Genomic DNA, 23,333 nt, shown 5'->3' with positions numbered 1-23,333 from the left:
TTCTTGGCTTCCAAACCCAGCGCAGCTCCACCTGAGCCCGTCCCCAGACACTGTAAACCCCTGCACGGGAGCGTGTGACTCCCAGGCAGCGCTCACCCACCCACTCGAGGAGCTTTCCCACCAAAACCACACGTGCGTTTCTACTGACCACGATAAAGACCCTCGCACCAAGGCTCTGCCACAATGAAGGTGGCCACATGCTTTTCTTTTTTACCATTCCCCAGAGCACTTACAGGGTATCAAACAGCTGCTCTCCCCGGAGCGATGGCTGGGCTGGGAAGGCAAAGAGCTCCCTAAAATCATCCTTGCACAATATTAATATGTGGTACTGCTTGAGGCTGTCTCTGCTACTTGTTTCACCATGCCTGCCTCGGAGGCCTGTTAGGGACTTTTGGGGAACAAATATAATAAAGAATAAATGGAATGATAAAGGTAAGAAGCAGAGCAATTAGCCATAACCAGACAGCCCAGGGCAAAGAAGAAAGCCAAGGCGACAGCAGTGGTGGCACAGCACGTACTTTTCTTACTCGAGGTGCTCAGTCTGATAAGGAAATGAAGGTTAAGCGAGGTAAAACAGAGGTCAGACAGTCTCTTGAGTGAGGAACCAAACCTGGGCTTGGCCTGGTTGTGACATGGAAGGAGAGGGGACCGTGCCCTGACCTGCAGCCCTCCTGTTCCTTCCTGGGTGGGGCAGATCCCCGTGTCGGCAGCTGTCGCTGTGCAGTAACGCCTGGCTTGGCCCGTTCAAGTGTATTTCCCCATCAACTGGGGCCTTTCAGTCCTTGGCCCCTCTCCTGGGATCCTATTCACAAGGAAATGGCAGGAGACCGTCAGTTCATCTGATGTTACCCATCAGCAACAAATTAATTCCGGGTGAGTTGCAGATCAAATTCTCTTCCCAACCGCCAGCCCCTTGTGTCCCCAGGGCTGAACTCTGTTACATCCCGTGTCTGTGCCTAAAGCAGGTACGGACAGGTCTGGGACGGGGCAACGGGTGTGGGCAGGAGCAACCTGTTACAGTTCTGCAGCCCTGGACCGTGCTCTTATTTCAGGTTATGTTGATTGCTCGCTGTTGGTTTTAAAGAAACGTTGAGTGTCTGCGATGGTTAAAATCTGCAGGGTCCCCCCTTGGCGCTCCCCTGGGCAGCTCGGCGGGTGGCTGCGCAGCAAGGCCAGGCCCAGCGCTTCCCCCCAGCCGGGGATCACCAGGCTGCAGTGGGGATGGCTCCGGGCCTTGCGGTCACAAACACGGACGGGCAGTGCCACCTACCGCGGCCCTCCCCGGCCACCGGCACCGCGCCCGCCCCGGGACGCGCTCGGCATCACCCGGGGCCTGGCCTCGGGTCGGGAGGTGGCGAGACCCGGAGCCGGGGTCACTGCGCGGGGCAGGTGTTTGTGCTGCTCCCGCCGCCCCGCAGCCACGAGTTCTGCTTCCTGCCGGGGCTGAGCGCTGCGGGAGCGCGGCACGGCTGTGAGGGTGACATGGCTGTGAGGGTGGCACAGCTGTGAGCGTGGCATGGCTGCGAGGGTGACATGGCTGTGAGGGTGACACGGCTGTGAGGGTGACACGGCTGTGAGCATGATGGCTGTGAGTGTGGCACGGCTGTGAGGGTGACACGACTGCGAGGGTGACGTGGCTGCAAGGGTGACGTGGCTGTGAGTGTGGCACGGCTGTGAGTACAGCACATCTGCGAGGGTGACATAGCTGGGAGGGGGTGGCACGGCAGTGAGGGTGACCCAACTGTGAGGGTGACCCAACTGTGAGGGTGCCACGGCTGCCGGCCCCATGACTGCTGGATGCACACCCAGGCCCACAGCCCTTTGGTGGGCCCCCAGCGGGGCCGCCGGTACTGCCGGGCCCGCCGCCGGCCCCGGGGCTCTCCCTTCGCTTATTCAGCCTCCTCCGAGGTGACAGCCGGTCCCCAGCGGCGCCGTGTGGGGACTCCCCGGCCCGGCCCCCCTCTCGCCCCTCAGCCGCGCCCGCGCCCTCAGCGGCCCCGCGGCCCCGCCCCCGACCCGGAAGTGCTCCCCGTTGCCATAGCGCCGCTGCCGGGAAGGCGGAAGATGGCGGCGGTGGCGGGGCCGGAGGAGCCGGAGCCGGGCGGCTCTTTCCGCCGTTACCTGGCGCGGCTGGGCGCCCTGCGGCCGCAGCCCGGCGCGGAGCGGCCCGACGGCAGCCGCCGCACCGAGCTCCACCTGCTCTTCGACCAGCTCATCTCGGAGAGCTGCGGGCCGGCGCCGGCGGCCGGGCCCAGCCCTCAGGTACGGCGGGGATGGGTGGGCCGGGGCACGGGCCCCCGCCCGGGCGCGCACACGCGTGGGGCTGTGCACGCTCGGGGGGGAGGAGAAGGCGCGTCACGGGAGTGGCGTCACGCAGGAGAGCGCACGCTGAGGCGGGGCTGTCGCCCACCTGCGCGGGGGACGCGCGTGTGCGCGCCCCTAAAGGTGGGTGCGCAGGCGCCTTCCCGGGTGTGGCCCCCCACGGGTGTGCGCAGCCTCGCGTGGGAGCGCCCGCAGCCGTCTCGCCCGGTGCCTCCACGCAGCGGCCCTGCGCCCACAGCCAGCTCGCTGCAGGCCGTGGGTTTTCTCCTCCCCACGACTACGTTCCCTCCTGCTTTCACTCGCCGCCCGGTTCCCTTCCCCACCCCTTCGGGTGACCCGTGAGCTCTGCTGCCATGTGCCGAAAGCCTGCGTGGCCCAGTGGCGGGAGGGCGGGAGCGCTGGTGGCGATGGCGGGTGACACCAGTGGGTGGGACTATAGGCACCAGGGCTCAGCAGTTTTCCATAGTCTGTTGCTCAAACAATTAAAAACTTTCAAGTCTTGAGTCGGTCAAAGCTGAGTGCTGTAGTTCTGCAGGATTGACACTGCTTCACTGGGAACACACTGTCCTTCGTTATTACATGGTAAAGAGAGACCTCAGAGCGGCCTCCCAGGACTGAAAGGGGCTACAGAAAAGGGGAGAGGGACTTTTTATCAGGGGAATAGGGATAGGATGAGGGGTGATGGTTTTAAACTGAAAGAGGGGAGATTTAGATTAGATCTAAGGCAGAAATTCTTCCCTGTGAGGGTGGTGAGGCCCTGGCACAGGTTGCCCAGAGAAGCTGTGGCTGCCCCCTCCCTGGAAGGGTCCAAGGCCAGGTTGGACGGGGCTTTGGGCAACCTGGGCTAGTGGCAGGTGTCCCTGCCCAGGGCAGGGGAGTGGGACTGGATGATCTTCAAGGTCTGTTCTGACCCAAACCACTCCGTGATTCTATGAAAAGTGCTGATTTACCAATTTTTCTTCATTTTATTTCCTGAGTAGGCTTACTTTGCACTTTGGAATTAAATTACTTTTTTGGACAATGCTCCTTTCTTCCCCCTTCCGTTCCTTGGTCTAACTTTGTATTTTTCTTTTGCCATTATTATTGGCTTTGATTTTGCTCCAGTGTTTAAGTGGTATTGTTTGAGCAGCGCTCCTGCAATTTGAATCCGTGTCAGCATATCCCTGCATGGGGATGGAGGTCTGTGGGTAACTGAGGGGAAGCTCACTAGCTGGCGTTTCATTCCTTTTGTTACATTATCCGTGTGTGTTGATGTTAGTGCTATCCACACGCAGATCTGGTTGTCTGATCAAAGTCTTAGCTGATGATGTGGTTTCCACCCTAGCTTTGTAGTCTCTAAATAATAAACCAAGGCTTTCTTTTCCAGGATGTTTGTGCTCTGCTTGTCCAAGCCTGTCAGCTGGTTCACCTTGATCAGGAACATCTTGTCAGCAAAGTTTGTCAGCTTATCCATCACTTACTTAACAGATTTCAGGTACGAGAAGTTTGGCTTTGTCCTCCTTTCCCTCTGTGCTGACTACCTGGTCCCCCACTGAGCCAGGGAGGCCTTCTGTATCTTTATGGGGCTACAGAGCTGGCTTTCATGCCGAGTTTCTTGGATTTTCACTTTTTATTCTTTATATATTTCACTATTTATTCTTAGTTGAGGTTCTGGTCTGTGACTCTAGCCTGGTTCCTCATGTAAAAACAGCTCTCAGCCAGTCAGAAATACTCTTGGCTGTAGGATGCTTGTGTTGATTTATCCACTTCTTAATTGTCAGCTGATTCTGTGACTGTGTGTAATTTTAACAGCCAGATCACCTGAGTCTGTATCCAATATATCTGCGTATATTGACTCCAGCAGTACACAATGATGTTTTCTTGACCACAATCCTTTTCTGTTACAACAGGTGATGGTTGATGAACAGAACTTGAATTTTCTTCTCTCCTACTGCATCTCTGCTCTTAAGCAGTGCAGCTCTTGGACACATGTTGAAATTCTGCAAGCCTTAGCAGCTCTTGTTTACAATAATGGACCTAAATGTCAGAAAGTGAGTTTACAAGCTAAGAGAAAGTAACCACAAAAATATTTGCACCCTTTTGCTGTTTCTAGTTCCTTTTATATTTTTTTCCCAAAAGAAAGAATAAAACCGTGTCGTGTTCTCAAATTGCCTTACCTTTCATGTTAAGATTAGATCCCATTTAAATAGTGACTGATATTTATGGAAAAGTTGAATTTCAGGTGTGATAGACGTGTATACTAATAATCAAGAGATAACAAGATTCTTCCCATGCCAAATACTTGCAGGCTGCAGCTGTAGGGACCTTTTACCCTTGAGCATGAGCCAAAGGTATGGTATTAAAGAAGGGCACCAGACTTAGTCTGCAGACTAACCACCCTGGTATGCCTCCGTATCAGGCAGGAAGAACGTGGGGAGCTTCAAATTTCGCGTTACTCAGCAGGCTCCATTGAGGATCCTGAAATTTACCTTGTAACCAGATCAGGTCTTTAGTGTGTGGTGGGCTCCAAGCCGTTTCAGTGGAGACTATCAGGTATCAATCCTGAGGTTTGTACGAAGCTCCTTGTTGCTGCAGTGTGACTGGTAGTGTTTGATATGTTGAATTCTGCTGCTTGTCACCAGCTCTTGGCAGCTTGCAGAGCAGTTTCTGCTGTTGGGCTGAAGCGCAGCATGGTGATGCTAGCAGTTTGGAGCTGCCAGCTTGCGTGGGTTTGCAGCCTGTAGAACTGCAGCAGTTTGGTACAGAAGTTGTTACTAACGTAGCTTTGTGTCTGGGAAGGAAGCATAAGCTGGGACTCAGTCTGAACTATGCTCACACTTGAGACTTTTTCAGTACAAAATAAGAGAACTTTGGAAGTTAGTATTTTCATGCCATTTTTTATAAACATAGTCTGTCTGTGGAATCTGAAATTGCAGCTGACAAATCTTTTTTTGCAGCATAAATATGTTTAGTTACCAAACAGAAGAACCAGGAGGCTGAGGGAAGAGTGCTGACCCCTAATGACTTTTGGTGGTTTGTTTTAGTATCTGCCGGATTTGCTGGGCCAGGCTGGGCTCTTGGTGCAGTTCAGTGACTCTGCTCAGCCAGACGTGGAGCTCAGGAGGGCAGCGGTACGCAGCATGGCAAACCTGTGTCTCAGGTGTGTACAAGCCTTTTCAGGTGGTGGAGTGGATGCTTCAGACATACATCTGACAGCACGGACAGCTGGTCTGCTCTGTTGGTGCTAGGAACGGCAAATTCAGGACCAGTAAGGTGTATATGCATGAATTTGAAGTGTAAAACTTTAGTCCCCCAAGATACTGTGAATAAAACCATGAACTCTCATTCTTCCACAAATAATGTTGCAGAGATTAGTTTAGGGAAGAAAAGAAAAAGTGTTGTGCTGTCTGGTCCCTGCAGTGATTCTTTGGGTTAATTTTGCATAAGAAGTGGACAGCTACAAGTTTTTGTAGTGATTGTCAGTTATTCTTTTGCAATTCATCCGTTTTTTCATTCCACATGTAAATCTGCTGATGCCACAGCAACACCAAATCTTCATTAGCTGCTCTGTGGGAAGAATTTTGACTAACCAGACTCTGTAGGCAAGCAAGGAATTAATAAAAGCAGTAGATACTTGGACTTGCTGTAAAGGGTTGTTTGGTTAATAGTTCCCCTTGTTTTTCATTAAAAAGAAATGCAAAAGCTTGGAATTTCAGCACTTATAGATGAAGTCTGAAGAACTACTTAATAAATAAATGCAACATCTGGCAATTTAGGGCACAATGATTTTTCTGTGTGGAGAGCTGGGATTGTTTAGCCTGGAGAAGAGGAGGCTCAGTGAGGATCTTACCTGAATGGCAGGGAATGAAAAAGATCCAGACTATTCTCAGTGGTACCCAGTGAAAGGACGAGAGGCAATAGGCACAAACTGAAATACAGGAAAATCTGATTAAGCATAAGAAAAATAAAAATAAAGAAGGATTATTGAACACTGGAACCAGTTGCACAGAGAGGCTGTGGAGTCTCCAGCCGTGGAGATATTCAAAACCCAACTGGACACAGTCCTGGGCAACTTGCTTTGGTTGACCCTACTTCAAGCAAAGGGGTTGGACTAGGTGATCTCCAGAGATCCCTTCCAACCTCAACTATTCTCTGACGCTAATTTCAGGAAAATCACTTGTAATATCAGAGTCATCCTGTGAGTATTATCAAACGTGTTGATGGCTTGAAGTAATTAAATGTGTTGGAAGCAGGTACTTAGGAATCCATTATAAAAGAATTTATTTAATGACTAAATCTGCTGCAACAATGGCCAGCTCTTACTAAATGGTACTCAAGGTAGCAAAGATGAAGTGATGCAGTTGCCCTCTCCATGCAGTAAGTCAAGTGGGTATTAAAATGCTTCAGTGCAGTAAGGTTGCCCAGACTTCACAGAAACTGGGGAAATGGCAAAAGTCATTCTAGGCCCTTTTCAATGGCAAATTTTGCCTGAAAAGCATTTATAAGCATGACAGTTTGTTAAGTTGTGCTTGGAGAGTCACTGTAATTGAGAAGGCGGCCTCAGAAGCAGAGTAGGTGTAAGGCACACTGTGATTGTAGTAGTTCTTTGTGCGGAAGGTTTCGTTTTGGTTTTTATAGTGGATCCCTTTCAAAGAGCCGTCTGTCCTGGGGCTGTGCTCTTCAGCTTAGCTGAGGGCTTGGATCTGCGTTTGTGTAACTTTATAAAGCTGTGGGATGGGCTGTAAACTGACCATTTGTTGTGTCCTCCTTTAATTCTAGTGTGCCTGGACAGCCATATTTGGATGAGTCCTACAGAAGTGTCTGTTTTCAAACTTTTCTTAGTGTTCTGCAGTCCTCAAAAACCTCTGATGTAGATGACATCACTTTTTGCATGGTAAGTGTGAGTCTAATTGTCTAGAATACTCTAATTAGGAGATTGTGCTGCTGGAATGTTGGAATTTGGAATGTTGTCAACTGAGATTTTGCCTAAATAGTCTGATTTTTTTTAATAAGTGTAAGTAACTGTCCCAGTAATTATACTGAGCAAAACCATAACTGCCTAGAAGGTTGCTTGAAAGATGTGAACCTTCAGTTTTTTGGGAGGGAAAAGTAAGTAATTCTGTGTTTTGGTTTTCAGTTACTGCAAAATGCACTGAAAGGTATCCAGTCACTTCTCAATGGTGGGAAGATGAAACTAATGCAAACTGACCAAATTGGATCTCTTCTTGCAGTATTAAAGGTAAACACTTCAATCCATCTTGAGAAAGAGGCAGCACTGGAGGGTGCGTGTTCCAGATGCTTGTTAAGTGGGAAACAGTAGAATAAGAGAAAGAGGGAGCAGAGAAGCCTGAGCGTGGGGGGAAATGTAGTGTGAGGTATAAAGAAAAAGTCATTGAGTTTCTTTCACAGCATCTTAACTGCACTGCCCACAGAAGAATGTGAGAGAAGGACGGGAGGCTCATTTGTTTGGATCTATTAAAATCCTTCTAGGTATAGTTGAATTTCAGGTGTTACATAGCTGTTACGTAGCACGGGGAGAGGCAAGACCTGGGGGAGGGATCACAAACCCGACTGAAAATTGCTGAACAACTGAGTAAATGTACGGTAAATCTTGGTTTGTCAAAAAGGGAAGGAATGCTAATGGTTTTGTTACTGTTCCAGAAATGTATGTTTCACGGACTGCCAGGACTGAGCATAGAAATGCCCGCAGCCTTGTACCCAGCTCCGCTACCACAGTATGATAAGAGGTCGCCTGTCAAACAGGAACAGTCGGAACCGGCCACCTTTAAGCAGACAGGGGTGAGCTGAAACAACACTGCTTCTCCCGCACGCTCGTTGTGCGCGTGTTTGTTGTGGTTGTACGTTACCTGACGTGGTGTCGGTGGCCAGCAGGCTCTTTGTGTTCGGAGTGTGTGATCCATTTCACGTTCTTTGCTTTAAAGGTATTGATTATAAATCTCTGCAGTGAGTAAAATTGCTTTGTAAACTCACGACGAGAACAGGCGGCTCTGCAGAGATTGGTTTTCCTGAGTTAAGCTGTGTCCGTCAGTTACTCATCTATAGCCAAGAATTCTTGGCCTGCAGATGTGGGATTGGTGCGTGCAGAATAGCCAAAGCTTTTTATTTTATAAGTTACATTTTCTCTCCTAACACTTGCGCAATTGTTTGACTCTTTCTTGGGGAAGTCAAGTTCATCTAGAGATTGATTCCTCCCCCCTCCCCCATCTGTTCTGCTTAATCCTTCTACAGGTTATTTTTTAACCCTGTAAACATTTTGGATTACCGATTATCTGAAAGACATTAGAGAAAATAAAGTTGTATAGTCATGTTGACTTGTTTCTTTTTAGATGTTAAATACCTACTGTAAATCTAAAAGAACCACAGAAGTATTTACTGTTCTTCCTCTTTAATCACGTCTGTGTGAAATATGATTTTTAACTAGAAGTTTTCTTGGAAATCTTTTGCTTTACTGCTGAAGAGGCCAAAGCTTAATTTTTGCAGCTATTCAGATATAGACTGCTGACTTACACTGAGGTGTTACTGTACTGATGTTACTGTTGCTACTAATAAGCAGAGTTTGCAGACTCTGAGATATTAAAGCAGTGATTGTTTCTGTATGTTCAGTATTGCACATACATATAATTGCACTTATGTGCAGTATTGTTGCATCAGAAGGTGCTAGCTAGCTGTGATGACTCTTGGTTAAACTAAATCTCATCTAAAAACTCATTTAGAAACTTGTATAATTTGATGTTGATGTCAGAGGGCGTGACTTATTATATGAAACTCTGCTTTTATTCTGGATTAGCAATGAGTTTTGTTTTCAGATGAGACCTTTTCCCCTTAGATTCACAACTATAAAATGTTTACACATCTTTCTAGATATTATTTCAAAAGATTAAAAAAAAATAATATCTGTTTTTGTCTTAGAACCGAAGAAAGAAGTCCAAAGGGAAACAAAAGAAGGGAGAGTTTGCAGAAGAAGGAAGAGAGGAGTTGGGTGATGCGGGAAATGAACCAGTGCTTGGAGCAGACATGCTGAAGTTACACTTGGAGGATGTGCAGAACAGCCCTTGTTCAGATCCTCAGACTCGCGCATCGGATGTTGCGTACGTGCCTGCTGGAAAGGATCCCTTGTCCTCACATTATACTAATTGGAAAAGAATCAGCAGCAGCGAGTCGGAATATTCAGATGCTGAAGGTGGAATACAGAGCAAAATGAGGTGATTGTTGTCCACATAAAACATAAAGCGCGGTAGCAGAGCGTACTGTTGTTCCCAGCAGTTTAAGCTCACGTGTCGTGTTAAAGCATGCCTTTTGTTCCTGTAGATCTGGCACAAATTTTACCTGTGTGCAGACTCTTACACTGCCACAGGATCCTAGTGCTTTGTTCTTAATCAAAACTGTTGAGGAAATCGCTTTCCCTTTTGATTTATGTGGTGATACAAGAAAATTGTAAGGCAGTCATTTGTATTGGTTTGAAAGTACATTTGCTCTTTCTCTTCCTCTTCCTGGTCTTGGTCTAAGAAATTTCTTCTCACAGCTAGCCACTAATATAAGTGAAAGAGGTTAAGTCCGTTACTTTTCACTGCTGCTGTTTCATTAATCTTCTTGTTTGTTTTTAAGATCTTATCAAGCCAACGTTCGTCAAGGGGCTCTAGCCTGTTTCCTCTCTGCTATAAAATCAATAGAAAAAAGAGTTCTTTACGGCTACTGGTCTGCGTTTGTTCCTGATGCACCTGGTATTGGCAGCCCCCAGTCAGTGTCCTTGATGACTATTGCTTTAAAGGACCCTTCGCCAAAGGTGAGGCAGTTCTGAGTAGAAAAAGCATTGTATTTTTCCCATGTTAATCTTAAGAGTTGTCTTCTCTGGCCTTCAGTAAGTACTTTGGCTACTGTATCGGTGTCACTTGGTCACTGTACTGCAGGAAATAAAAGAGGATGTACTGGTTAAGGAAACAAAGGATCGGTTGTATACTGCTTAAAGTTGTGAGAAAAGATCGTTGGAGCGGAATTTTCTCTTGCTGGAGAAAGAGACTTTCATAAATTTGGAAGTTCTCCATCAGCTCGAAGGAGATGTTAAAAGTGGGTAACAGAAATGTTTTATCATTTCAGACCCGTGCCTGTGCTCTTCAAGTTCTCTCGGCCATCCTGGAAGGTTCTAAGCAATTTCTTTCTGTTGCTGAAGACGCAAACGATCACAAGAGAGCTTTTACTCCCTTCTCTGTAACTATTGCTTCGAGCATCCGGGAGCTGCACCGCTGCCTGCTGCTAGCCCTGGTGGCAGAATCCTCTTCTCAAACACTGACACAAATAATTAAGGTAACTGTACTGTAAATGTTTCAAATGCTGCCCAAGAGATGATATTTGTCTCTAGATTAAGCCTTGAAAAAAGATTGCACAGAAGTTATTGTAGGTGTTGAGGACTGAGGTGGTGGTGGTGGGAAACAGGCTGTTGTCATCTCACAAGGCTTCACTGACTGAGGCTTCCTGCGGAGTCCTGGGGTTTCTTTTCTCTTCAGCACAGTTCTCTTGTTCCTGCATTTCTTTTGTGTAGTCTTTTTGGAGCTGAATGAAGCTATGAAATGATTCTGAAGACTCACATTGGCTTTAAAACTGGAATCCAAATTGGTAAAAAAAGCTTTCTATGGGCCATTGAAATTCCTTGGTCTTTATGCCAGGTCACAGTAGTTAAATACTTGTTCTTAGGAGCCAAGTTTGTAATCAGTTTTCAAACAGCAGATAATTGGGGCATTTGTTTTCAGGTGCCCTCAGATAATTAGCTGTCTAAATGACCTAAATTGCAAATGTAAAAACAGTTGGAGGCCAGGCTGACACTGTAAGGACCGCTCCATGTATGTTCTTTTGTGTGTTTCAGTGCCTTGCGAATTTGGTTTCAAACGCGCCGTACAGCCGTTTAAAACCTGGGTTGCTGACCAGAGTTTGGAACCAGATAAAGCCGTACATTTCTCACAAAGGTTTGCATTCTGTTTGTATGTGTTATATCTTAATTCAGCATGACTTATTACAGAACAGTTGTGGATTTTTTTTCCCCCGCTGTGCTTCATAAATACATAAACACATGTATTGCTGTTGAATTATCTGTTGTGATCTGTCTTGTCTGGAAACTGCTGAAGAATGATGCTGACGTGTGCAATACTAACAGACTGGCTTTTTCTTCCCCCGCCCTGTTCTTTCTTGCAGATGTTAATGTTCGAGTTTCTAGTCTCACGTTATTAGGGGCTATAGTATCTGTCCAAGCACCTTTACCAGAGGTGCAGTTACTCTTGCAACAGCCCAGTTCTTCAGGGCTAAATAATAGTGGTAGCGCAACCCCTCACCGTTTTAATTCTTCTGAGCAGTGGAGAAAAGCACTCCCCTCAGAAGGGGAGCCTCCAGATAAAGCAGCAGGATGTACGTCTTCCGAACCGTGCTGGCTTCTCCGTCTCTGCGTTTCCATCATCATTCTTCCCAGAGAGGATTCCTGTTCTGACAGCGATGCCAACTTTCCAGCGTTTTCCAGCGTTTATGAACCGTGTCCCCTTCGACTGGAATCCTTACAGGTGGGGATGAACAGCTAGATTGTGCAATGAACAGCTTGGTACAGTATCAAATTGCCAAATTATCAAATGTCAGCCAAGCCCCAGCCGTGGGTCGCTCTTGCAGGGAGATTTAGGCGAATGTGTTTAGTGCAGCATGTCTGAGCTGCTGTGACCAAAAGAGCAGTAACATTTTGATTCTGTGCCTATGACCACAGCATAACCATCCCATAGTAAACCTGCTGCAGCAAGTTTGTATGCCTGTGGTGTTTGTTACCTTCATTATTTTTAAATATTATTTGGTTGTGTGTTGGCATCCGATGAAGGCTGTGAGTCTTCCTCACGCAAACTCCTCCATACGGAATCTAAATTAAAGTTTTGCTCGAATAGAGTGGGGAAGAACTTTGCAGTCAAAGAACAGTCTGCGAGGAACGATGGAGTGGTGCTGATACGACTAAAGGAGTACTTGTGAATGTTGAGACTTGGCCTTGTTTTCCTTCGTGTAACCACAGAAAATAGTAAGATTTTGTAATGTGCATCCCAAGAAGTCTCACTCTTTTTCTGCAGCAATGAATACTAAATCCAGCTTCACGGAACACAGAAGCAGTATCACAGGAGGTACAGAATGTGTTGCTCTTACAGGCACTCTTGCTTCATTTTTTAGCTACAGCAGACCTCACAGTAAATAATTAATTGTGTTGCTACCCGATAGTGCTTTTGTGGCCCTTTTTTGAACAAGATAATGGAATAGAGAGGTTTTTAATTAGCTGTAGTATTCTAGAAGTTGTGCTGCAAGGTGTATCTGTTACATCAGAGTTTAGGATATGGTCCCAGTGTTGATTAGCCCATTAATGTTCTCTCTGTGTGTATTTGGAGTATTTTAGTTTAATAGAAGGAAAAAATACTGAATGGATTTTTTTTTTTTATTTGTGTTTAGGTGTTGGCTCTTCTTGTAAAAGGTTATTTCTCTATGGCCCAGAGCTATTTCCTAGAACTTGGAGAAGTGGCTTGCAGGTGCATGGAAGAAATGGATCCATCCATCCAGCTTCATGGAGCCAAAGTAAGAGCATGAGGAAACATCAACATTGTTGTAGTAAAAGTCAATTTTACCTATTAGTGTGCTTTGCATATACAGATGAGCAGTGGTGAATATTCGGAGCATCTCCGTGTGTGCATCTCTGTAAAGAGCTGGTGCCTGCTCTAGCTCTTTGGGAAATGCAGTACCCTGATGCTTTGAGAAATGCACCTTCTGCTTCCTGTCTTGAATTTTTGGCAGAATTTTGTTGCTCTGCTGAGTCACCAGAAAGCTTGGGAAATGCAAGGACTATAACACTGGCCCTTCCCTGATTTAGCATCAGCTGGTGCAGGAACTGTAGTCTGTTACCCAAAAATTGGAGAGATTTCCTCTTTGCATGGCAATTTGTTATGTTGTTCTAGCTGGGGACTTTATGTAAAAAAGGCTTTTCCTCTAATTTTTTCACTAGCAGGGATGGAATAGACTCCAAACCAATACTGAAACTTTATTTTTGTTCCCTGGGTAAGTAAGTATAGTCCTAGGTCAAGGTTGCTATAGATCCATGGTACTTGAGTCATCCCTGATATAGACCTACTTGCTTTTTGTTTCCTTGCAGCTTCTGGAGGAGCTGGGCACAGGTGTGCTGCAGCAGTACAAACCTGATTCAGCCGTTGCCCCTGATCAGAGAGTACCTGTCAGCGTGGTAAGTGTGTGGGCTCCCTCTGAGATTCCACTTCACTGAGCTGCCTTTCTCCAACTCTGCAAAGTCACCGGCACGGATACAGATAAATCAGGCAGAAGGGGACTCAGTACCCTGCAGCTGATGGGTACAATTTTTGTAGGCGTCCTGCATTATTTTGGCATTTGTTTTTGTCTGTAGGCAAGCGTGTTGGTTGGGTTTTTTTTTTTTTCTTTTACATGATGTTAACACTGCCTTTTTGCCTTTCCTCATCCCTCCTGTTCCTACCTGCTGTAAGTCAGAAAGCTGGAAGAACAGCCCCGACTTTGCATGCATCATTACTGCTGCATAAAACCTAGACGTACACTTTTAGAGTTTTGGTGAATTTGTGTCAGTACAAGAGCCAGCCTACGTGCTCTGGCTGCTCACAAGTGCAGAGAGAGTGGCCAGAACCATAATGTACGTGATTTCAGGAGAATTCATCATATGAGGCTGTTTGTTGGATAAGTTTGTGGAAGCTGAGGAACTGGCATTCTAGAAGTAACGTAGGCCTCTAAGTTTTGCTTCTGTGAACAGAAGACAAATTAAAAATTTCCTTGGCGTACAGTCACCAGTGACCCTACAAGATAGGAAGTGTGTCCGGTAGCACCAGGTTCCTGTTACTTGATATGAATGTAAATTGTCAGGCAAATGAAAATACCCAGCTGTGTGGATTCAAGAGTGGAATTGTAATTCTACCTAATGCAATCTAATCTGACTGTATGTGGCCTTGAGAAGGAAACAAACAGAACTCAGTGAATAAGTACTTGATAGCAGTACTAAAATGTCTTTCAAATGTTTCTGAACGCTGAGTCTTTCAGGCTTCCCAGCAGTTGTAATCCCTTTCATGTGTGACTATGCTACCTGCCATAAGTATGTCTTAAAGATGATCGTAGGAAAAGATGATCTATTTTAGAATTTAGGCATAACTGCTGAGTTTAAATAGGTAAACCTGGCTGCTTCTTCTGTAGGTTGTGACTTTCTGGACTATGATGTTAAATGGCCCTTTACCTGGCACTCTCCAGAACTCTCCACATGCGACTCTGCAGACGAGCGCCTGTGATGCCCTGTCCTCTATCTTGCCAGAAGCTTTCAGCAACCTGCAGGTAAGGGAGGACACCCTGAAGTGCTCCATTTTTACCTAGTGAGGCTTTGTTCGTGTCTACCAGGTTACAGCAGTGTAAAGCCTTTAAAAACTTATAAGAAGAGGGTAGAGAAACCTTCCAGAATTATTTTTTTTTACATTCTGAACAGGTTGTGACTATTGAAGACTGGAAAAGGCAATGTTGGGAGTAATTAGTCTGTCAAAACAATTAAACTGTGGGTCACAGAAGCTGTTTGGCCCTGCCATGAATACTCAGCCTTGGCAATGATGCCCGGGAGATGGAGGGCAAGAATTTCATTGCATGAGGGAGGGGTGAAGGGTTGTTATTTTGCTGGTTAAGTCTTTGAAGAGACAGCTGAGCCAACAGCCATGGACTGACGTTGTTCACCGATTTGCATGCATGTTTTTTTCTTTTGGCTGGCTTTTAAAACACCAAACTGCGCTGATTGCCCTGGCAGAAGCAAATAAATGTGTTGGCCTTACTCTCCTTTTTGCAACATAAAATATGCTTTTAAACATGAAAGCCTTGGCAGTGTATCACCACGGCATTGTGCAGCTCCTTTTGTGTCACTGTGCCCTTCTTGATGGGAATACTCTGCCAGATCTCATTTGCCCAGGAATTGCTAGTGCAGCAGTATCTCTGGAATTCTCCCTCTGGTTTCTCCAAGTACAACGTGTACTTCATCACCCTGTACTTTGATCCCGTGCGCTCTCCTGTCCCTCTGGCCCTGTGGGGTCAAGTCGGTGCCCATTCTGACCCTTTGCTCTGATGAAACAAAGATGTTTGTCATGGGTTGGTAAACTGACAATCTGTCCAGGGTGAACTTAATCTGCCTGACTGTCCTTGTTAATGAAGGGGAAAGAGTGAAGTAAGACAGGAAAAATCAACCGATCCAATCTGTTTTACCTCTGATGGGCCACGCCTTCTGCGTTTGGATGGTAGTTAATATTCTGGGTTCCTTTGTGGTCTTATTTAACAGCAACAAGATTGTGTTTGCTGGAAGCATTCCCATTTCCTGTGTGGCATCCCGAAATGCCAGTCAGTTTACTTTAAAGAAAAGAGCACGCTCTGAATGGTAGCTTCTATAGATTCCTCTTATTAGGGTCTTTCAGAGCATTTGTCAGTTGTCTGTCTTTGTGGGACAGAGATCTTTTCAGTTCCCCTCCACTGCCATGACTGTTTATCGTTGCAGAATGAGCAGCAGATACTGTGTGTCACTCTGCTGCTTGGCCTGAACCACAGTGAGAACCCGCTGGTAAAAGCTGCTGCCGCACGTGCCCTTGGAGTCTACATCCTCTTCTCTTGCCTTCGGCAGGTCGGAACTGGCTCGTTTTTCTTATTTTGAACCGTTCTATAATGGGCTTGATGATCCATAAGATGTGGGACATGAGTTCTTTTGGAATGAATTGGCCTTCCTTACTTTTCCTTACTGTCTCCAGACCTGCTCTTGCCTTTTGTGTGGTGAAGAGAAGCAGTGCAGTTTTAAGTGAGATGAAGCAGAAGGCAGAGTGCCTCGTGAGTGGGAGCAAAAGGAGGGAGGTCAGGGTCTTCCCCGAGCTCTTGGGGACGGAGGTGGGAAAGGCTGGGCTGGCATGAAGGAGCTGCAAGAGGGGAGGTAGAGCTGGGAAGGAGGGAACAGCTGCACAGTGCTCTGTTTAACAAGTTTTTAATTTGGAGGCTTCAGTTTTGCTTAAAACTATGAAGTAAAACTTATTTGGAGAAAAATGCTGTTTTGTTTCCATAAAAAAATTGATCTTCGCTTGGCTGAGCTGGAAGACTCTGTAGTTTTTGCAATGTGGCCTTAAATGAGCAATTGTAATAAAAAAAATTATGCAGTAGCTGATGTTGAGATTTGATTCCAAAATATTTTGAAAGAAAAATCCTTTACCATAGGCAAGGGAATGAGAATGAAGTGTAATGTGCCATAGAAGAGACCCTGAGATAGGCAGTTCAACAGGGAGCTTGGAGAAGCAATTAAGAGTGAGATTTGATGAGTATAAGATTGGCAGTCCAGGTAATCATGTTAAAATCCAAAGTAACTAAAGCACCAATGAAATTCAATACATTGAAACCTTAAAAACATTGAAACCTTTCAGCAACAGCTACCCAAGAGAGTGGTGAACTTGGTCAGCATGCAGACTTAGACTGTTAATTAAAGATCAAACAAAGCTGTACAGAGAGCACCATAAACACGTTCAAAGTTGTCACCTAAAAAAGAAGAGTGTATGAATAGAGCTGGTCTCTGTGCAGGTATCATTTTCCCTAGAACGGCCAGGATGCCTATGTTCCAAAGGAAATCACCTGCATTTTTGAAAACTTTCTAACTTCGCAGCAGTTTTTACTTGTACAGGACGTGATGTTTGTGGCAGACACAGCAAACGCCATTCTGAACTCCCTCCATGACAAGTCTCCGAACGTCCGTGCCAAAGCAGCTTGGTCCCTGGGCAATCTCACAGACACTCTGATCATCAACATGTACGTAAGCGCGCCCTGGCCGGCAGAACGCCTCTCCCTGCCCGTGTTCCCGTAGCGTCAGACAGAGCCTACTGATCTACTTAGTAGCAAAAAGCAAAAATTTGGCTTGGATGCTTCTTTTTAACCACTCTTCAGCCTGTGTGTCTACCAGCGTATGACACTGTATTATAAGTATCTTGTATCCATCTGGGATTGTGTTCTACTAAACTGGGTTTAGGTCTTTCTAATCATTAGTTCTGGAGTATATTCCAAGTTTTCTTCCCAGTTTTCTGTTTCTTGTATGTCGCTCTGTGCAATTGCATGTTCCCTGGTTACTTCACTTTCAGCGTAACACAGAAGTAAAATTAATAAATATCTAACACTTCCTCAAGCCAAGGAGTGAAAGAAGTCTAACCTACTGTTACATTTTTAACAGGAGAAATAGTTATCATATATTCCTGCCACAGAATTGTCTCTGAGCAATTCATTGCCCTCTGTTTTTTATTACAGACTTAATGCATTGCTAACCAGCTTTCTTGCATTGATAGTTTGGTTTTAAATTAATAAACATAGTGGTCACATGTAGTGAGGTCTGCCTTACATATTAGCCTTCTCAAGAGTGAAGGTTGTTCCTACGCCTTTGTAAAGGATTGTGTCTCATCTTTGGGGATGGATCAGCTGAGCCGGCCTTTCCCGTGTGATTCTTCTACTAGGGAAACGATGGGACAAAGTTTTCAAGAGGAATTTTCTGATCTCCTGCTGTTGAAAATGTTACGGTCTGCGACTGAAGCATCCAAGGACAGAGACAAGGTATGACTGAGGGGAAGAAGGGTGGGGTTAGTGTAGTGTAGTTAACTCTTGCATTTTTATTTTGAAAAAAGGAAAAAAGACACCAGTTACTTCGAGGAGCTTTGCCCCAATGGACGGGGAGCTGCAGCTCAGCAACCTGCCTCGAGAGCTGGTGTTTGGAGGTTTCCCGTGGTGTTTGACCTGCAGGGCATTTGACTGCACTTTTCCATAGTGTGGGGGTGGGTTTTTTTGGGTTTGTTTCTTCTTTTTTGCCCAGGGTAACCATTTGCAGAGGATGATCTTTGTGGTGGCGTTGAGGAAGTTACCATCTGATAAGACAGGGGTCTGGTTCCAGATGGGCTCCTTGTTGGCTCTGAGCATGATTTCATAGCAGGCTTGACAAAAGCTTTGCCTACAAGCTGAAAGCCAGAATGTTGGGGTTTTTTTGTGTTTGTGTGTTCCAGGTAAAGAGTAATGCAGTCCGGGCCCTTGGGAACGTGCTTCATTTCCTTCAACCGTGTCACATTGCAAACCCCAGGTTTAGGGAAGCCATCGAGGAGTCTCTTCAGGCCCTTATTTCTACTGTTCAGAGTGAGGCCACTATGAAAGTGCGCTGGAATGCTTGTTACGCGCTGGGGAATGTATTTAAGAACCCTGCCTTGCCTCTCGGTGAGTAACTTGTCCCACTGGCTTTGGATTTGCACAGCAGGTTGTGGTTTTGATAAGAAGGTCTCTGTTACCAGTGTGCTGGGGAAGAGGGGAGAAAGCAAACTGAGCTGGATCTTGCTGCCCTGGCTTTCTGAGAACTCTTGCCCATGAAATAGGCTCAGATCCTGTGAATACCTGCAATGCTGGGTCCAGCTCTGGGGGCATCAACATCAGAAGGACACGGACCTGCTTGAGTGGGGCCAGAGGAGGCCACGAAGATGCTCGGGGTGCTGGAGCACCCCCCTGTGAGGACAGGCTGACAGAGTTGGGGTGTTCAGCTGGAGAAGAGAAGGCGCTGGGGAGACCTTAGAGTGGCCTCCGAGGACTGAAAGGGGCTACAGGAAAGGGGGGAGGGACTCTTGATTGGGGGTGTAGGGATAGGATGAGGGGGAATGGGTTTAAACTGACAGAGGGCAGATTTAGGTGAGATCTAAGGCAGAAATTCTTCCCTGTGAGGGGGGTGAGGCCCTGGCACAGGTTGCCCAGAGAAGCTGTGGCTGCCCCCTCCCTGGAAGGGTTCAAGGCCAGGTTGGACAGGGCTTTGGGCAACCTGGGCTAGTGGCAGGTGTCCCTGCCCAGGGCAGGGGGGTGGGACTGGATGGACTGTAAGGTCCCTTCTGACCCAAACCAGTCTGTGATTCTATGAATGCTAATCCGAACATCACTGTGCTGTATTCAGTTGGATCTGTCATGTTAGAAAAGAGCGTGAGGATGGGATTATAGCTGTGAATAGATGCAAAATGTCACTTTTCCTCTTACAAAGCTTCAGAAGATTAATTTTTAAATTAAATTTTCATTTCATAACCCCTGATTTTCTCATTTAGACCAGAATAAATACACTAAATGTAAACCCATTAAATATTTAGGAGATACATTTAGGGTTTTGTATATTTTGACTGACTGAAAAGGGGGCTTTGGTGTCTGGGGTTTTTTTAGGAGAGGCTCCTTGGACCACGCAAGCTTATAGAGCCCTTTCCTCAGTAGTGAAGTCCTGCAAGAATTTTAAAGTCCGAATCAAATCAGCCATGGCCCTCTCCATCCCTAGCAAGAGGGAATGCTACGGCTCCACCGAGCAGTTCTGCCAAATCTGGAGCGCCTTGGTGGTAGCGCTGCAGAAGAGCGAAGACACCGAGGACTTTCTGGAATTCAAGTACAGTGCCAGCCTCAGGACGCAGATCTGCCAGGCTCTGCTTCATCTGTTGAGTCTGGCAAAGAGCACAGACCTGCCAGTCCTTCGGGAAACCATCGCAGAAAACGGGGATGCGATCGGATCCCACGTCTTGCAATACCTGAAAGCTGGAGTTGAAGAAAACGAAGCGGGAGTGCACACGGACTTGTGCGAGAGGGAGAGGGCGTTGAAAGGAGCTATCGAACATCTCCGTGGGATCGAGAAACAGCAGGAGGGCAAAGCCAGGGTCAGAGTGGCTCTTTATCTGGAAGGTGTCTTGGCAAACCATGCCAATGCCACTGGACTAACAGAGGCTTAGAAAGAAACACCTGCTGGTGACCAGTAACTTACACTTCAGGGCACAGAGAAGAAACACGCTGCTTTCACCTCCACAGGGCCTCCAGAAGAGAAGTTTCCTGTTGTTGGTATTAAACAATTTATTTCAAACTTACTGAAATCATTCATAACGCCTGATGAGAAGATCTGTAGAACTTAATTTTTTAAAGTGTTTTTTATTCTTGTGTTGAGTGAAGTCTTAAGTTGTCCTCCCTTGGTTTTGTTTGTACACTTAACTGTTACAGCATTACCAGTTGGAAAACAAATGCCTTTTCCATCTTTGTGTGTTTTATAAAAACAGCCTCTTCTCTCAGCTTATCTAAAAGCATTTTGTTACTATTGCTGCTGTATTCAAAACCCTGTTTGTAAAGGAGGGGTCTGAAAGAATTCTGTTTTTCTGAGTGCTGCAAATGTTGTCACTCTTGTGTTCCTGCAATAAAGTCAAATATGCCAATATTTGAATAATAGCGTAGAGCAAACACCCGCTGCCTTTACCTGTCCCCACTCCTGGTGTCTTACAGCTGGCCTGCGCCTCCCCGCTGCCCTCACTCAGCCCATCTTCCAAAACCTCAACATTCCTGGTTCCCAGGTGATGGTACCGTGCTGCCTAAGCCAGCAAATCCCAAGTAGAGACTCTGAGGCTGGAATTTTGACTCTTCAAGCAGTGCTACCCCTGGGCCTCTGTCACCTTTCTGTGGGAGGCGCAGCGACATTCCAAACCGCCCGTGGGCTTGTTGCTGTTTCTGAAGTTCCGTCCCCTTCCCGTGCTGCCGGTGCTCGCCCTGGTTGCTGCGTGCTTACTGCGCTGAGAGCCGGCCGAGGGCTGAGCTCCCGCGGCGCCGGGGACAAATCGACGCCTCCAGGAAGGAGCTGGTCTTTGGGAGCGAAGCGCCTGCTCCCCTGGATGTTTGAGCAGAGCTCAGTGCAAGCCCTGACTGTCATAAAAGCCCTTTGCGATACAAAATTTGCTTTGTTTTTTCCATCCTTGCCGCTGGTTTCAGTGGGGGTCGAGTAGTGTGAGTAACCCAAACCCCGACAGCGTGATGGAGCCCTTTTCCCTGGATTTTCTCCTGCCAGGAGCAACTTTTCCTGCTGGTGGACGCTGGGGCCTGGCTGCGTGCTCAGAAGGCTTCAGTGTTGCTTAAAGCTACAAAGTAAAGCTCATTTGGAGAAAAATACTGGTTTGCTTCCATAAAAAAAATGGATCTTTGCTTGGCTGAGCTGGAAGACTCTTTAGTTTTTGTGATGGGGCCTGGGCTGGAGGCTGAGGAGGAGAAGGGCAGAGCTGAGCATCACTGCTGGGCCCCATCCTGCTCAGGAGCACCCCTGGCTACGCTCCAAGTTACAGATTTCCCCCTAAGCTGCCACTTGCTCCTTTTCTCCCTCTTTGGCTGCTGCGATTGGACCTGTAGCCATCTTGGAGCTTCCACCACCTCAGACAAACCTGCGTTTCCCAGCTGTATTCTGCCTCCAGAAGAAATCTGTCCCATCACCACTGCCAGCACGACCCTGCCTGGATTTCTTGCCCAGGTTTGCTGACATCTCCAGAGCTGCCCACGTGCTGTACCAGCTGAAATACAGGTGGGGAGGCAGCTGTGGGGCTCGGTATCCAGCACATGGCCAGGTCTACCATGCTGAGTGTCTGCTCCAGCAGCCCACATCCCCCATCAGGGTGTTCTGAACGGAGAAATCGCTGATTTTATGCACCCTAAGAGGCGGATGGGAGCTGCTGCCATTCCCAACAGCATGTAGCCAACCTCTTTGGTTTCAATAAAAATTTCTGTGAAGTCTCACCTGGCTCTTGAACATCCAAAGGCTTTTGAGGAAATGCGGAGTTGTTCTCTGAGCAGCATTAAGCCAGTGAGTGATAAAGACAAACTGAGAGCTTGAGCGGCTGTATGAAAAAGAAACGAGTGTCCCCACTGAGCATGGTAGCCTGCCCGCAGGAGCCTGCCTGCTCAGTGTATGAAGTTCTCTAAATAACCACATCCAGTATTTCAACCCATTTTGAGGGACCTGCAACTTTTCTCAGAAAGAGAAGAATATCTTTTATGTTTGGGAGCAAAAGTAGTTTCTAGGTAGCCTTGGCTGAAGGCGTCATACGCGGTTTTCTCTGTGTGAGAATCTGTGTGTATTTGTTTAACGAAGAGCCCAGCTCGTTCCCAGATGTTGGAGCAGAAGGGGTTCAGCACCTTCTGCTCTGCTGAGCCTGTTCCTCAACATCTGGCCACTCTCTCCCTCAAGACCAGACGCAAGGCAGCGTGTCTGAGTGCAAGAGGGTTCATCTGTAAAGGAGCTGAACCTCAGGTTAGGGTTAGGGGCTGGGTTTTGGTTGTGCCCATCCTTAGCCGCTCTCTTTAGCTGTTTTCCCCAGACTAGGAGTGCCCAGCATCAACTTGACCCATCACCACGTTACAGCAACAAGCGCTGAAACATGCGTTTGGGTAGAGTCGGATTTTGTGGTCTCACCCCCTGCCCTCACCACAAACCTGCCTGCAAAGAGGGGAATGTAAAATGGGTCTTACAGCAATGCCAGTGGATCCCCAGCTTCTGGACACCCTTAGCGGACCCTCTGGGGAGAAACCAGGGTGTGCCCAGGGGAGAGCAGAGAGGCAGGAGCTGGTTTTCACTCTGGCTGGTGGAACTTCATCCAGCATCTCCCAAAGATGAGACAAACACCCCATCGCCCCTGCCCCCCTCACCTCCTGCCAGCCCATGGGCATTGCTGGCCAAACACGACATTCAGACCTAATTGGGTAACAACTAAAAAGCTGCTGGGTGGGGACCAGGGTCACTCATGGGGGTCAGCTGTGCCTGGCCCCTGCCCCACAGGCTATTTGTGCTGCTGGTGGTTGTACCTGGGTGTAGCCCTGAGGGTGCTGGAGCAGTGCTGGGCTTGGTTCTCCTGCCTGTTGCTAAGGTCAGTGATGATTTTTTGTGTCCTTTTAGTGTCAGATGCTCGGTTTTGGTGCTGGATGAAGCAGCGTGGGCCACGTGTGCCCTGTGCTGCCCATCTGCTCGCTGCCTGCAAGAGCAGCAGGGGCTGATGCAGCTTCCACCCTCGGCTGGGGACCGGCAAAACACGAGGTGCTTGGGGCTGGTGAAAAGCAGCACCTTCCCCACCCCAGCCAAGTTTTTATTGTCCTGCCTCTTTATTGTTGTGTTTACAAGCCAAGCGCTTTATAGGTTTTCCTATGAA

General features: G+C 47.2%; 1 protein-coding gene across 3 annotated transcripts; it reads left to right on the top strand.

Annotated features, from left to right (window-relative positions):
- The first annotated feature begins 748 nt into the window (after positions 1-748).
- On the top strand, positions 749-20,588 carry HEATR6 (HEAT repeat containing 6). Of its 3 annotated transcripts, none has more exons than XM_074844989.1 (20): positions 749-873; positions 3,689-3,796; positions 4,212-4,352; positions 5,346-5,461; positions 7,081-7,195; positions 7,439-7,540; positions 7,963-8,100; positions 9,232-9,524; positions 9,928-10,105; positions 10,417-10,623; positions 11,180-11,279; positions 11,506-11,864; positions 12,778-12,900; positions 13,472-13,558; positions 14,545-14,679; positions 15,872-15,994; positions 17,030-17,154; positions 17,847-17,943; positions 18,387-18,591; positions 19,567-20,588. In XM_074844989.1, the coding sequence occupies exons 3-20, from the start codon at positions 4,215-4,217 to the stop codon at positions 20,115-20,117; spliced, it is 3,192 nt and encodes a 1,063-aa protein (XP_074701090.1). In that variant the 5' UTR covers positions 749-873; positions 3,689-3,796; positions 4,212-4,214; the 3' UTR covers positions 20,118-20,588. The 3 variants fall into 3 exon arrangements, with proteins under 3 accessions (XP_074701090.1, XP_074701089.1, XP_074701091.1); XM_074844988.1 differs by lacking the exon at positions 749-873 and adding an exon at positions 2,057-2,262; XM_074844990.1 differs by lacking the exons at positions 749-873; positions 3,689-3,796; positions 5,346-5,461 and having other exon boundaries at positions 4,215-4,352.
- The last annotated feature ends 2,745 nt before the right edge of the window (positions 20,589-23,333 follow it).

The sequence above is a fragment of the Strix aluco genome, chromosome 19, assembly GCF_031877795.1.
Source record: "Strix aluco isolate bStrAlu1 chromosome 19, bStrAlu1.hap1, whole genome shotgun sequence".
NCBI classification, from domain to species: domain Eukaryota; kingdom Metazoa; phylum Chordata; class Aves; order Strigiformes; family Strigidae; genus Strix; species Strix aluco.
This window is presented reverse-complemented; position numbering and strand designations above follow the sequence as displayed.